At 39.7% G+C, this 16,065-nt stretch overlaps 1 protein-coding gene and 1 long non-coding RNA gene across 2 annotated transcripts; one reads left to right on the forward strand and one right to left on the reverse strand.

Annotated features, from left to right (window-relative positions):
* Positions 1 to 1,247: 1,247 nt before the first annotated feature.
* On the reverse strand, positions 1,248 to 8,522 carry LOC127142402 (immunoglobulin lambda-1 light chain). Its single transcript, XM_051070235.1, has 5 exons — positions 8,157 to 8,522; positions 7,747 to 8,064; positions 4,495 to 4,569; positions 1,791 to 2,099; positions 1,248 to 1,672 (listed from the first exon to the last, which is right to left on the reverse strand). Exons 1-5 carry the CDS (start codon positions 8,197 to 8,199, stop codon positions 1,545 to 1,547), a joined length of 873 nt encoding a protein of 290 aa, XP_050926192.1. The 5' UTR covers positions 8,200 to 8,522; the 3' UTR covers positions 1,248 to 1,544.
* A 1,227-nt stretch (positions 8,523 to 9,749) lies between these two features.
* Positions 9,750 to 11,620, forward strand: LOC127142411 (uncharacterized). Its single transcript, XR_007813140.1, has 2 exons — positions 9,750 to 9,876; positions 9,927 to 11,620. It is a non-coding gene; the product is annotated as an uncharacterized LOC127142411 (long non-coding RNA).
* Positions 11,621 to 16,065: the final 4,445 nt, after the last annotated feature.

Raw genomic sequence — 16,065 nt, forward strand, 5'->3', positions numbered from 1 at the left:
GCCCTCCACCCACACAGAGTTAAACACAAAGCCCACCCACCTGGAGGTCTCGTCCATGGGATTTTTTATGAGGATTTGGAGTTTTAACAATCAAAGGACAAGTTACAGTTTAAACTGCCAACAAGTGTTCCTACATAACTGACACGGGTTGTTTGTTAGGACCCTCCAGAATCACACAAATGAGAGTTTAATGATCTGATTTCTCTACAGTTCATCAGCTAAACTACACAGTCTGTTAACTATGATCATGCAAATGAATTTTCAGAAACCCAAGAAGTGAGGAGCTCCAGAAGCTAAACTGAGGAACTAAATCAGGAGGTTTAGTCTGTTCACGTTTGCATTTCAGCCATGAAAGAAATGAACAGTTCTTACAACCAGCACTATGTAAGTGACATTTCTGAGCACTGACTAAAGTGATAAATGAGATGGACTGATGACATTTGAAACAGTTGAACACACAAGATTTCACTGTTGTGTTACTTTTGTTTTACAGCCCATGTAGGCATGGCCTTGAATATCCCCAGAGACAAGTTTTAATTAGTTCACTTGCTTATTTACTAAACTGTATCATTTTAAACATGGTGTAATATTACATTTTCAGTGTGAAATAAAAAATAAAATAAAATAAAAATGTTATGTAGCTTGTAAATGGCGGGCTATTCTACACACACACACACACATATATATATATATTAGTAGCTCTTAAATATTATTGTATTTTAATATAATTTTCTCATAAATAATGCCATATATCTTTTGAATAACTTTGTGTGTGTAAACAACAGTTTCATCAGCGTAGAGTTTGACATTCTCACTGAGTCAGTTGTAAAAGATGATTAATGTTCAAGTTAAATGATCAGTACACACAACACTTGTGCTTTCAGCACATCCACACCCACACCTAATTGACTGTGTATGAAAGCTGAATTTTTCTGTTTGCTTTTCTTGGTTTGACTTTGTTTTCTTAGTTAAGCTGTATGCTGATATTTGTATCTTCCTCCAAATTTGTTCTTGGTACTTTAATTATACTGAGTCAAAAAAAGTACTGTCAAAATATCTGGCCAATATATTCCATTTTGAGTTGATTCTAATTATTTGATCTAAAACCAGATTTATTTTAAACAAGAATATTTATAATAAACAGACACTGTGATTTTTCAATATATTGAGAATGTTACATTGACTGAATCTGACAGACCAGCCACACTCTGCAGGATGTATCAAAAAGAAAAATAATAGAAAAAATATTATGAACAAAAGAAAATTTACTAGACAACTAAGGATTCAGCATCATTTCCAGTCATATACAGGTCACAATTACAAGATGATATAGAGTATTAGAATCAATCTATGATACAGAGTCTAAAAGTAGTAATTAAAAATATATGTGTGATGAATGTATTTATTATTTTTAGGATGACTGTATCTAAACTGCGGATGTCTGACTGCTGAGCAATGAATAAATGAGATGATGCTGAGATTAGATGGAGAGAAAAGGCGAGCAGAAACAGTCAGTCAGCATGTGTGCAGTTGGTGGACGGTCCCTAGTTTCTGAGCATGGTGAGCAGAGAGAGTCCACAGCCGTACACCAGACTCTTCACTATCAGCACTGTGTAGAGCAGACAGAGCAGCTTCACCCTGCACTGAGGCTGGAGAGGATCCAGGGGAACCACTGCAACAGAAAAGGATTCAAAAAGAAATCAGTCAGTCCTCTGCTCCTCTGCTCTGTTTGACAGCGTCTCCACATGAAGCTGAATCACTGCTCAACACAGTCACCAAGCCTTCATTACCTCGTTGTATTTGGGCCTCCACTGTGCCCGTCTCGTGCTTGACATAGCAGTGGTATTTATATGTGCTGTTCTCTGGCTGATGGACCAGCAAGATGGAGGTGGTGCGTCCTGACTCTCTGAGCTCCAGCTGCTCTCCCTCAGCAGAGGGCAGCTCCTCCAGAGAACCATCCTCCTTTGGTCTTTTCCAGGAAAACTGGACCAGAGGAGGAAACATGCCTGAGGCCAGACACAGCAGGGAGGTCTTCCCCTCCAGGTGGGCTCTGGATGCTGCTGGGTACACGCTCACCACGGGCTTCACTACGTCCTCATCTGAAGTTTGACAGCAGCAACAAGCAGCACACACACATTCACACAGTCAACAGCAGCTTCCAGCACTGCACTGCATTCAGTCTGATCCTGGAAACTACATGGACTCTGATCACTAAACTACTCATCAATACAGCACAAAGTTCACCACATATACTGGATTCACCTTCACATAGATTTACTCTGCTATATATCATGCTTATATATTATGGATATCATCAGAGAAAGATCAACAAAGATGGCAACAGGATTTACATTCTTTATATTCATATTCAACTTTTAGAAATCACAAGCTCAGAATAGATGTGTCATCATAATATTATATATTTACAATATTTGAAATATATCTTTAACAAAAAGACATATTTAACATTTTTTTTAAATACAATGATAGTTATAAGTTAAACTGTATTAACCTGATATTTTACAATATAAATAATATGACAAGATTTTATCCCTAATTTTAAATGTAAAAACATTTACCATGATATATTTGGGTCATATATATATAATTACAAATATAAAAGTGTTTACATGGTTTTGGTTTGTCATATATCTACATAGGCATTATTTCTGTATGTATATGTATAAATATGTGTTGATTTGAAATTCAATTTTTGGTTTAGACAAATATATCTTTTAGTATTATATATCTCTAATTTATTAATTACATCATGATTTAATAATTATGTATTACCTTTATGACATTTAAAATTAATTATACTAAACATAAGAAATGAGAAACATTTATAGTCATAAAATACAAAATATTGTACGTATATGTTTTGGTAATAAAGAGATTTACAAATAAAGAAGTGAGAGAGTGTTCTCTATTGTCTTATATCTACACAGATACCATTTCTGTATGTATATATACATATACAAAAATTCTATATATTGATACTAAATCATATTTGTGTGTAAGAATATTTGAAATATATCTTTAACAAAAAGACATATTTAACATTATTTAAAATACAATGATAGTTATAAGTTAAACTGTATCAACCAGATCTTTTACAATATAAATAATATAACAAGATTTTATCCCTAATGTTAAACGTACAAACAAAACATTTACCATGATATATTTTGGTCACATATATAATTACAAATATAAAAGTGTGTACATGTTATTGGATTGTCTTATATCTACACAGGTGTAATTTCTGTATGTATATGTATAAAGAATATATGTGTTGATATGAAATTCAAGTTTTGGTTCACACAAATATATCTTTTAGTATTATATATCTCTAATTTGTTGATTACCTCATGATTTAATAATTATGTATTACCTATATTACCTATATTAAATTCATTGTACTAAATATAAGAAATGAGAAACATTTATAGTCATAAAATACAAAACATTAGCAAGTAGATGTTTTGGTAATAAACAGATTTACAAATAAAGAAGTGAGAGTGTGTTCTCTATTGTTTATATCCACACAGATATCATTTCTGTATGTATATACACATACAAATATTCTACATATTGATACTAAATCATATTTTTGTGTACGATGTCTAATGATTTAAATTAAATTTTGAAAAAAATGAAATATGTTTTGGAAAAATAATTACATTGATATAAAGAACAGTTAGTATTGGAAAAGAAATTTAATAAAAAATATATAAAGATATAGGATCTATATTTTAAACAAAAATATATATTTACCATGATTTAAAATACATTGACAGTCATGAGCTATACAGTATTAACCACATATCTCACAATATAAACAATATTACAGGATTTTATGTCTAAAATAGAAAAAACATTTACCATGATATATTTTGGTCATATATAATTTTATATATATATATATAGAATCAGGAAACACGGTTGTGTTTTTATATTGTTTTATATCTAAACGTGTAATTTCTGTGCTTATACATGAACATACATTTTATATATTGATTTTTTTTATGTTGGATAAATATATATTGATCATAATCTCATCATTAAATGATTTACTCTCACACAATTTTAAATAATTTCTACATTAAACTAAATTCATGTTTTTGTTTAAGAGATATTTACAATCATATAAAGAACAGTTATCATCAGAACACTAATAGAATCAAAACAATATATTGCCTATTTGTCTTCAAATAATTTTAAATATATTTCACATTATTTTTAAATATATTTTACACAAAAAGACACATTCACCATTATATAAAGTGCAGTTACATTACTGAGATTATTATTAGATTTCAACATCTTTTCACTAATTCTTCAACTTTTTCATTGAACAACGGCTGCATAAGGAACTTTGGACTAACTCTGAAAAAACTAACATGTAAAGTCTGAAGCAGCAGAAACTGACTTCAAACACATTTTCAACTTCTTCAATAAAACAACTGAAGGAAAATCAATGTTTATTCTTACCTGTTACATACAGTTTAGTTCCAGAGCCAAAGATGAAGTAACACAGTGAGAGAGACTGATACAAAAACCTGTCTGCTGTTGAATGTGTCAGCTGAGGTGAACGAGTCCAAATGATGAAGCAGTATCATATTTCAGCTCCATGATGTGTTTCTCTAATGTTCAGATCAACATGACTGTCTCTTCTTTTCTTTGCTTTTTTCTTCACACTGAAATATCTCAACAAATATTCCCATTTCAACTGGTTCAGACGTTCATGTTCCCCTGAGGATCAACTGGAATAACTTTGCTGATCCTCTGACTTTTCATCTAGCGCCATCATCAGGTCGACATTTTCATGTGTCCAATACTTTGTCAGGGTGACGGCCGTGCCCCTGTGTTCTTCATCCACCTAGAATGGTACATTCCCAGTTTTGACTCTGCTGTTGTTCACTGAATGAATCCTTGTCTCTCTGAGCCACAGGATCATTGCAGGCTCCAACATGAACCTACTCAACAGTCTTTCATGTGCTTCACTCCATCACTTTAGATAAGGATGGTTCATTCATTCATTCTCTTTCTGCCTTTTCCACATTACAAAGTGCAATCAGCTTATTACCACCCATAGTTACCTTTTATTGTTGACTGACATGTAGAGGTCCAGTGAAACAGCATCAGTCTTTTCAGCAAATTCAATCAAATGAGGCAACTTAGTTGCTCAGGCAACTTCCTGCATCATCTGCAGAGCTGTAGGTCACCAGGTTCCAGGCTGCTGGTACCAGTCCCACTCTGACCTCTGACCTCTGACCTCTGCCTCTTCCACGTCCTCGTCCATGAGGAACAGAGCTGCACCATGAGAATAATGAAACACAAAGAAGATGAAAGATATGACCTTGTAAACTTGGTATAAAACATTTGACTTGCTACAACAGACTTGACATTATTTCCATTAGAGTGACACGTCTTCACCTGTGGAACATGACTCAGCTCTGTGCTTTTCTCTGCAGTTACACCAGAGTAAGAAGAAAATCTACACAACATCAGAAATAGAACCCTGACATCTGATTTTCTTCCTTGTTCTTTTACACTTGTCTCTAAACAAAGTAGCTCCATGTATCACTGATGGTAGAGTAGAAATGACTGTTACTGTTGAAGCTCGAGTCATAAACTTACTGATACAGAGGCTACGCTAATCCTGGGCTAACACTTTGTCTTCAACACGTATTGTGAGGGCTCATTAGCTCACTTTCTACACTTCTACAATAAACATATGCTCCCTGTGTTTTCATACTGTTACTAATTGTTTCCTCTTATTGTGGCTAACTTACCCTCGGGCTGCAGACGCTCTGGATTCCACCATTTTCCTCTTCAGACACTTGTTAGTGTCGGTTTCCATGACAACGATCGTCAGTGAATTTGGGGGGCGGAGCTTCAGTGAAGGGAGGGGTGTGTTTGTTCAAGTATCAACAGTGTTTCTCCAGAATGGCGTACTGTGCCTTTAAATCAGACAAGCTGATGTGAGCTGGACTCTCACTAACTAGGTTGCTGCTCAGTCAGCGTCATCACCGTGGGACGTCGCTAACATGCTCTGGAGATGGATTTGTCTTCAGTGAACTTTACTGCCAACTTCACACACTGTGCAGCATTAATACTTTCAGACAGGAAGTCTGCTTGTTTGTTTGTGTGGTTCTATAACCACAGACAATAAGGAACATCACCACGTGTCCCCAGACACGCCACTAACCACATTGTTAAATTTGTGGATGACACAGATGAACAGTGGTGGGCCTCATCAGGGACAACATTGACCTGGTCTACAGGGAGGAGGTGGAGCAGCTGGTGGGCTGGTGCAGAGTCAGCAGCCTGATCCTGAACGTGGACAAGACCAAAGAACTCATCGTCAACTTCAGGAAGAACCAGTCCAGCCATGCTCCACTACTCATCAACAACAAAACCGTGGAGGTGGTCAGCAGTTCCTGGGGGTGCACATCACAGACGACCTCACCTGGTCTGTAAACACTGCATCACTGGTGAAGAGGGCACAGCAGCGGATGTACTTCCTGTGGAGGATGAGAAGAGCCCCCACCCATCCTCACCACATTCTACAGAAGCACCATAGAGAGCATCCTGACCAGCTGTATCTCAGTGTGGTGTGGAGGCTGCAGTGCCTCTGACTGGAAGGATGTGAGGAGAGTGGTGAGGACAGCAGAGAGACTCATCGGGACTTCTCTCCCCTCCATCCAGGACACTGCAGAGAACTGCTGTGTGTCCCGGGCCAGGAAGATCTGCAGCGACTCCTCTCACCCCATCATGGACTGCTTACCCTGATGGCCTCTGGAAAGAGGTTCTGCAGCATTCGGTGTAGGACCATCAGGTTCTACAACAGCTCTGTCTGTATATACTCAGTGCTGCTGGACTCACACTGGACTGCTGATGCTTATTTATATATATATTTATATATTTAATCTATACTGCTGCTGTTCAAATCGCCATACACCCTAAAATCCTGCTGTACATATTTAATATTTATGTATATTTATTCCCATTCTGCTTGTAGGAATTTTGCACATACATTTATACTGCACTGAAACTGAAAAACTGAGGCCTATGCAAACAAAATTTCATTCTGTATACACTTGCTGCAAACTGAATGACAATAAAAGTCTGTCTAAGTCTAACTCTAACTTGGACTCATCTGTGCGAACAGAAAAGGAAACTTACTTGTCAATGGACGCACACAGGCTCTCAGTGTCCAAACTCTGCAGCTGACTCCACTGTTCCTCCACTACACTAACAGCTCCATTCTAGTCCTCACCTTCTCTGGAGCACCTCAACAGGTGACAACTGACGTCTGCTATCAAGGACTGATTGACACTCATCCAATAGAAAGACACAGGAGGCGGGACTTAGCAAAATGACAGGTAAAGATCTAAAAATAAGGAACAGATATTCAAGCAAAATAAACCTGAGGTAGAAACACATGAAAGGAAATGAAATCTACTTTACAACTGTTTAGTCTTGATGTAGTTTTCTTATTGTGCTTGTGTATTTCTTCTTTGTCCTCACTGTGTGGAACAACAGGAAACCTGCTGAAATATCAGCTACAAATATGAATCAATATCAGAGAAAAGTCCAGAAAAAGTGTCTGAGATGGAGGTGAAATATGTGAACCTGGGCTGTGGTTTACTGCTCTCTTCCTGTCACAAACACTGTTTGACATCTGTTCATCTGTTGGTTTTTGTTCAGGCTGCACCCATCATTTCTCACTGTGGGAACCAGACTTCAAACAGAGGCAGTAGTAGGAGGCTGAATGAGAGACTTGAACTGTCTCTATCTTCAACTCACAGCCGTTCTCTTTGTTCTCAGCTGTGAAATCATCTTGTTGAGGATGATTGTAAGGTTTATGAACATTACCACTACTGGCATCAAAAAGAAGAATTGCTTTGAATGTTTCTGTGTCGTTCTTCTGGTACCAGACTATATAGCTATTATAACACCCCTCAGTCCCTCCACAGCTGAAGGAGACAGATTGACCAACTCTCCTGGTCAATGATAACTGGTCCTGAACCAGATCTGCTGCCATGGCAACCAGCGCTGTAGAGACACAGACAGGTAGATGAAGGTCAGTGTGACAGTGTTTGTTAAAGGTTGAGTTTGTTGGCTCCTGATTGGCTGGAAACACTCACCTGAACACAGACAGCACAGAGCAGCAGCTGGGAGGAAAAGCATTTTGTGCAGTGGTGTTTCCTCTGGTGAACCTGGGGAGAAGTGGCGCTCTGATGCAGCTGAGGCCAAACAAGGACGAGCTGTGAGATCAGACGAGGGCCACGTGCTTTCTGACAGCTCCTCACTCCTCCCATCAGCCCCTGCGGCCCACACACAAGGCTGCTGCTGCTGATTGACGCTGAAGCTGAAGCTGAAGCTGTTGTGTGCTTTTCAGGACTGAAACTGACACACTGCTGCCCTCTGCTGGCTGCAATAAACCAACTTGACTTTTCTTATCAATCTGTTGGTTCTTTTCTTGATCAACTGATTCATCATTTTGTCTGTCAAAGACCAAGTCAGAGTGAAAACTGCTCATTAGAATTTCCTGCAGCTGCTTCAGATGACTTTTTGAAATGTTCATTTGAATATTAGTGGTGATAGTTGAAGTGTAACAGTAGTAGTCCTACAGTGTGGTTGCAGTGTGTAGTTGCAGCCAGCAGAGGGCAGCAGTGTGTCAGTTTTATTCCTGACAGCAGCAGCACAGAGCAGATGGAGGTGATGTCATAGAAACTGTCCTATCAGGTAATAACTACAGGTTTAAAGTCAAGACTTTTAGAATAATATCCAATATTTGATCTAAAAAGAGGAGAGTTCACTTTGGTTTCAAATCAATCAAATCAATCAAAGTGCTGACTTGTATATTTGAGTTTCTTTCAGCTGTTTCAGAGTCTGCTGTTAAAGCTTTGATTGAATATTCATGAAGAAATATTGAATTTCTCAGTGTGTCTGTAAGTGGACACTTTAATATTATATACAAATGAATGTTAGAATATTAGAATGAAAAACAGCTCCAATAAACACCAAGTATAGATAATAATGAGAGAGAAGAAGAAAGAACACACACTCTTTTTAAACAAGTCTTTTTCTTTTCTTGTATCAGAACATGTGGAAGTGAACTTTAATGATGATGATGGGAGGAGTGAGGAGCTGTCAGAAAGCACGTGGCCCTCGTCTGATCTCACAGCTCGTCCTTGTTTGGCCTCAGCTGCATCAGAGCGCCACTTCTCCCCAGGTTCACCAGAGGAAACACCACTGCACAAAATGCTTTTCCTCCCAGCTGCTGCTCTGTGCTGTCTGTGTTCAGGTGAGTGTTTCCAGCCAATCAGGAGCCAACAAACTCAACCTTTAACAAACACTGTCACACTGACCTTCATCTACCTGTCTGTGTCTCTACAGCGCTGGTTGCCATGGCAGCAGATCTGGATCAGCACCAGTTATCATTGACCAGGAGAGTTGGTCAATCTGTCTCCTTCAGCTGTGGACGGACAAAACAGTGTGGTACATATCTATTCTGGTATCAGAAGAAAGACAAAGAAACATTCAAAGCAATTCTGTACATTGAGACTGGTCGCACCCCACGTAAACCTTTCAATCATCCTCAGCAAAATGATTTCACAGCTGAGAGAACACAGAGCAGCTCTGAGTTGAAGATAGAGACAGTTCAAGTCTCTCATTCAGCCTCCTACTACTGCTCCTGTTGGAAGTCTGGTTCCCACAGTGAGAAATGATGGGTGCAGCCTGAACAAAAACCAACAGATGAACAGATGTCAAACAGTGTTTGTGACAGGAAGAGAGCAGTAAACCACAGCCCAGGTTCACATATTTCACCTCCATCTCAGACACCTTTTCTGGACTTCCAGGGTCAAAGGTCAAATGGCCCATTCAGAAGGGACAATTCTAATGGACCACAGTTCATATGGAACTTATGAATAAACACTCTGTGCAACAAATTTTGTCTCTGCATTCAACATTTAACTGTGACTTTATCAAGAAAGTAGCCTGAGAGAGAACTATGCAGACTGGACTCCCTGAGATCCACAGACCTAACCAGGTTCTGTCTCCTCCATTGTTTATCTTTCTCTGCACCAGAGATCTGCTCGTAAATTACCTCACATTCCAGGATACAATCCTCTAATGTTTGAAACTGTATGAAATAACTGTCTGACCATTTTGTAAAGAACGCCATTTTATTGATCAAGTGCTTATAAGTAATTCTGTGAAAATCAGAATTTTCTACCATGTTGCTAAGTTAAGTTAATAAAGTGAGGAATTAATTCAAACATCTGCCATGGAACCATATTACCATCCACTGACCATGTCTAAGCTTAACTAAAGAAGATAGACACAATGTTTTTTCAGGTATTGGAATCAAATGATTATTCCTCATGTCTTGTAATGACACTTATTTATTACTAATGATGAACACAATTTATTCTTTTGCAGCTTCATCAGTTAATCAGCTTAACTGTGTTAAGATTTAAGAGAAATGTGTTTTAATTCGTGTTTGTATTAATGCATTGTCTTTCTTTAGGTATCAGCGCCACAAGTTATATCTCATCTTATACAGTCTCCTAATTGATCATGGTGGAAGACAAATATGTGATATGCACAAGTATTCCAGATGAATAATTTAGAGTTTATTAAGGGATCATATTTTGCTCTAACTGAGACAAAGTGAGGACAACGAACCATGATTGGCTGAGACCACCTCACTCTGCCTGTAAACCTGATACTATCCTCAAGAGAATAAAGACTCTGGTGCACAAAGATAAATGCCTTTGGTTGAAATCAGCTCCAAGCTACAGCCACTCGCTGTGCACTTTAATTTTCTCTGTTCCTTTGTTCTCTTTTCACCACGTACTCCGCAAGTAACTTCTTCTTTTATCTGTACGCACAAGTGACTTTCAATATTCCTCAAGTCAAGCAAACGTCAAGTTATGCCAAAGGAACAAAAATATCTGAATACTTAGAACAAATTTTTGATAATCCTGCGTTTTTATTCTGAAGATTTTTGACACTTTTAGAGTCATCTGGCCGACACCAGCGTCCTCTAAAGTAATCCAGAAAACATTAAGTAGGCTACATGAGAGATTATTTTTCCTCAACCCCATAAGAGAGGCCTGTAGATTACACGACCACCTGCAGAGAAACCTGCAAGAAACTAAGTTTGCTGAGAGTGAACTCAACTAAAGCTGAACCGCTGAGACACCGGCAGAATCCGTCACCGTGTTAACCAGAGACACAGCCTCCAGGAGAATCCACCTGGATCCTGCGTTTCCAAGGTTACCACCACAACCTCAGCCACCTGGATTCCAGCCAAGTCTGCAGCTGCTGCAACTCACAGTAGGCTGGTCTTAACATTCTGCTTGTGAGAAGGGTTGATGATAAAATAAGTAACTTTAATTTCACCATCGATAGAATCTCCAAAACAGATTATAGTTACAGACTAAAACGATTTGCTTCCACCAGATCACTGCTCATTTTACCTGCTGTTAGTTCACCATGATAGTTGATCATCCTTACACTTCTGTTTTATATTTATTTCACATGTTTTCACTCTATATATCTTCACCTTAGTAATCAATAAATTGTAAATACACTTGTAGACCCAGCAGTTTTGTGTGTTTCTTTGCAATGGTGAGCCAGATCCCTGATTCGAGGAATCACAATCTTAGATCTTAAAATTTACTGTGTGGATATTAATAAAGAATATTGATATCAAAATTAAATATCCCTGATTTCCATGCCAAAACTGGACGGTGGTGCCCCATTCAACGAGTGTAAACTGGATTTTCCAATGATTTAGTGCATTTATGCAGCACCATCATCTTTCCTTCAACCTAACCAAACATTAACCACAGTGTTGTCACATCAGAAAACAACAAGTCCTCCAAGCTAAAGCATCAGCAGAATATAGAGGAGGGCCACATCAACACAGGGCCACACTCACCTGTTAGAGTCCCCCAGAGCTAAAGGGACCTGAGGGCCCCTGTTCAGCCCCCAACACACACACACACACACACACACACACACACACACACACACACACACACACACACTCTGTGGATCTGTAGCTGTGTGTTTCCATCACAGCTGTTCAACAACAGATAACAGAGTGTGTTACTAAATTCACCACCAACCTGAGTGTGTTTGTGGGAACATGAATGTTTTCTTGTGTTTCTGCATCATGGTGACCCAGATCTTTGATCTGCTGTCAGATTCAAATCAGGACCAAGAAACTTTTCACTCAGTCAGTTCAGAGAAACAGAGAATTCTGGGAAAAATCCTCATTTAGAAACAGATGGAAAGAATGAGAATAAAAGAAAGAGACAGAGTAGAAATAAGAAATGAATCCCCTCTGCAGGCTGACAGTAACCTTCATCTTCTTTTTCAACAGCAACCATTTGAAGATTGAAGACAAACAGCCTGTTGGAGACTGAAGGTCTCAGTTTGACCAATCACACACTGACAAATAGAAGCTGTTTCTACCTGAATGTTCCTGAGAGGAAAACCACACAACAGCTTCAGCTTCAGCTTCAGCGTCAATCAGCAGCAGCAGCCTTGTGTGTGGGCCGCAGGGGCTGATGGGAGGAGTGAGGAGCTGTCAGAAAGCACGTGGCCCTCGTCTGATCTCACAGCTCGTCCTTGTTTGGCCTCAGCTGCATCAGAGCGCCACTTCTCCCCAGGTTCACCAGAGGAAACACCACTGCACAAAATGCTTTTCCTCCCAGCTGCTGCTCTGTGCTGTCTGTGTTCAGGTGAGTGTTTCCAGCCAATCAGGAGCCAACAAACTCAACCTTTAACAAACACTGTCACACTGACCTTCATCTACCTGTCTGTGTCTCTACAGCGCTGGTTGCCATGGCAGCAGATCTGGTTCAGGACCAGTTATCATTGACCAGGAGAGTTGGTCAATCTGTCTCCTTCAGCTGTGGAACTGAGGAGTGTGGTGGTGGTACTGTATACTGGTACCAGAAGAAAGACAAAGAAACATTCAAAGCAATTCTGTATATTTACCCTGGTGACACCCCAGAGAAACCTTACAATCATCCTCAGGAAAATGATTTCACAGCTGAGGGAACACAGAGCAGCTCTGAGTTGAAGATAGAGACAGTTAAAGTCTCTCATTCAGCCTCCTACTACTGCTCCTGTTATAGTTCCCACAGTGAGAAATGATGGGTGCAGCCTGAACAAAAACCAACAGATGAACAGATGTCAAACAGTGTTTGTGACAGGAAGAGAGCAGTAAACCACAGCCCAGGTTCACATATTTCACCTCCATCTCAGACACTTTTTCTGGACTTTTCTCTGATATTGATTCATATTTGTAGCTGATATTTCAGCAGGTTTCCTGTTGTTCCACACAGTGAGGACAAAGAAGAAATACACAAGCACAATAATGAAATGATTTCAGGGAGTAAGGATCATTATGAAATCACCATAAGCTACAGAACAGATGCAGATTTTACATCACTACTGGCTCAAAGACTACAGGGTGAGACAATTACATAACAATGCATTTTCAGTGAACATTTCCTTTTTCCTTCCTCACATGAAAATTTAACAACTATTCTCCCGCCTTGTAAACAGTCTGTGGACCAGTAGTTTCTTCTGTAAATTGTGTTTTTGAACAGCTGATCAGTAACAGATAGTGAAGGTCAGAGTTTTCCACCATTATTGAACTAACATTATTAGTCGAGGGACAGTTTGCAAATATTACTGGTCCTGGTTTGGGGTTAGGGTTTTATCCTAACTGGATCAGCTGTGAGTTGTACTGACAGCCATATTTTTCTCAGAGGATGGCAAGGTGAAGGCCTGACCTGCCCTCTCTGTCTCTGATTGTCTTATCCTGATATTCTAACCCAAACCAATCATCACTCCTCATGCCTAAACCGAACCAACCCAACCAGAGAAGCAACATGTACCAGCCAGTTAGAGGCAGAGTAGAGCAGGTCATTCCTTCATCATTCTAGGAAAACATACTTGGTTTGTGGAGGACGACTGAAGGATTTGCATCGGGGGGATTTTAGAAGTGGGTTTACTCAATGCTGACTGAACAGTAAGTGGTTATATTCTGTATACCAGCGTATACCCTGCACCACAGAGACTGTCCTGTAAAAAACCATTTAGACAGGTAGACATGGTGAAGACGAGCTGCTGAAGTTCAAACCAAACATCAGAATGGGGAAGAAAGGTGATTTTGAACGTGTCATGGTTGTTGGTCTGAGTATTTCAGAAACTGCTGATCTACTGGGATTTTCCCACACAGCCATCTCTAGAGTTTACAGAGAATGGTCAGAGAAAGAGAAAATATCCAGTGAGCAGCAGCTCTCTGGGTGAAAATGCCTTGTTGATGCCAGAGGTCAGAGGAGAATGGACAGACTGCTTCGAGCTGACAGGAAGGCAACAACTGAATAACCACTGGTTACAACCAAGGTCTGCAGAAGATCATCTCTGAACCTTGAAGCAGATGGACTACAGCAGAAGAGGTTCTGCTTACAGTCTTTACCAGTGCTTCTCCTACGTACCTACCTGTGATACCACCTGTACCGTACGCCGTGATTCTGTGAAACTGACACTCACTCGCTGCTCTCTTCACTTTCTGTCCTGAAGTCTTCTGTTACACATTATCTGCTGCTGCTTTGTAATATTATATTTTATTTTTGATCGCTACCTGTTTATTGTTCGTTGTTAGTTTAGCTTAGCCGTTTGTAGCCTCATTAGCCTATTTTAAATTGTAGCCTCACCTTCTCAGTCCTACAGCTAACCTAGCTTAACTAACTACCACTATGGCTAGTGTTAGCTTTTCTGCTCTTGAAGACAGGGTGTCTCTGCTAGAGAGACGTGTCCGTCAACTAGAGCAGCTCCTTTCTCCTAGCATTACCTCCAGATAGCGTTAGCCACAGTCGAGGAGGTCAGAATAACGTACAATCAACAATAGTGAGCAGCTAAGCTCGATTAACTCCAGCTGAAGGTGATGGGGCGCACTGGTGATGTCGATGGTGAAAGGACTGGCAAAGATGGCAAAGCCCGAGTGCTGTGCTCTGAAGTCAGACAAGAGAAACTACCAGAGGTCCTGGCCCCTTTTACTGCAGCAATAGGTTCTGTTGAAAACTGTACCAGGGATTTAAATACAACCTTGTCTAGTCTCCTTGATTCAGTTGACTCTCACCACTAAAGTTAGACAGTCAAAGAGGTCCACTCCCTGGTTCACAGATGACACAGTGCTCTGAAGCAGGCCTGTCAGAAATTAGAGCGCAAATGGTGTAAATCAAATCAGAAGCTCTGTATCTCCAGTGGCACCAGGGTGTTCTGGAATATAAGCATGCACTGTCTACTGCCAGAGCAGCATATTTTTCAAACTTATTCAATAGCAATAAACATAATCCTAGATTTCCTTTTGACACTGTAGCTAAACTCACTGAAAAGCAGCAGGCTCCTAGCTGCTCACCCTTTACTGCCTGTGAGAAGTTTTTCTGCAGTAAAATTGATGAGATTAGATTAAAAATCAGTTCAGTTTCTCCAGCATCTGCTGCAGAACCAGCTGAGCATCACACTGAGTCTCAGAGAGTTTCTGCTCTGATGAATTTTGAGATTGTATGTTTTCATTCATTATCTAAGCTGGTACCAGCTTCTGAACCCACCACTTGCCTTCTTAGAATAGAATAGAATAGAATAGAATAGACTTTACTGTCATTGTACAGTTAAGTACAATGAAATTGTGGGTGCTCCATGAAGACAAACAGTGCACTATAGAAGAGATTTAAATACAATAAGAAATATGAAAATGTACACAATATACAAGAAGTACACAATGTGGGGCTCTGACCTCTGTAGTTGGTTAGGGCCTGGATGCCCCTCCACATCTGTCGCTGGTTGTTGTCCATCAGATAGCCCTCCGTCTTCTTCCTGTCGGCCTCCTTTGCCTGTCAGATGCCTCTCCTCAGGTTGGCTCTGGCAGTGCTGTACAGTGAGCTGTCCCTCGTCCTGAAGGCTGAGTTACGCTCTCTGATCAGGGCCTGGGCTTCACTTGTCATCCAGGGTTTCCTG

This window comes from Lates calcarifer, linkage group LG4, assembly GCF_001640805.2.
Source record: "Lates calcarifer isolate ASB-BC8 linkage group LG4, TLL_Latcal_v3, whole genome shotgun sequence".
In the NCBI taxonomy this organism is placed as follows: domain Eukaryota; kingdom Metazoa; phylum Chordata; class Actinopteri; family Centropomidae; genus Lates; species Lates calcarifer.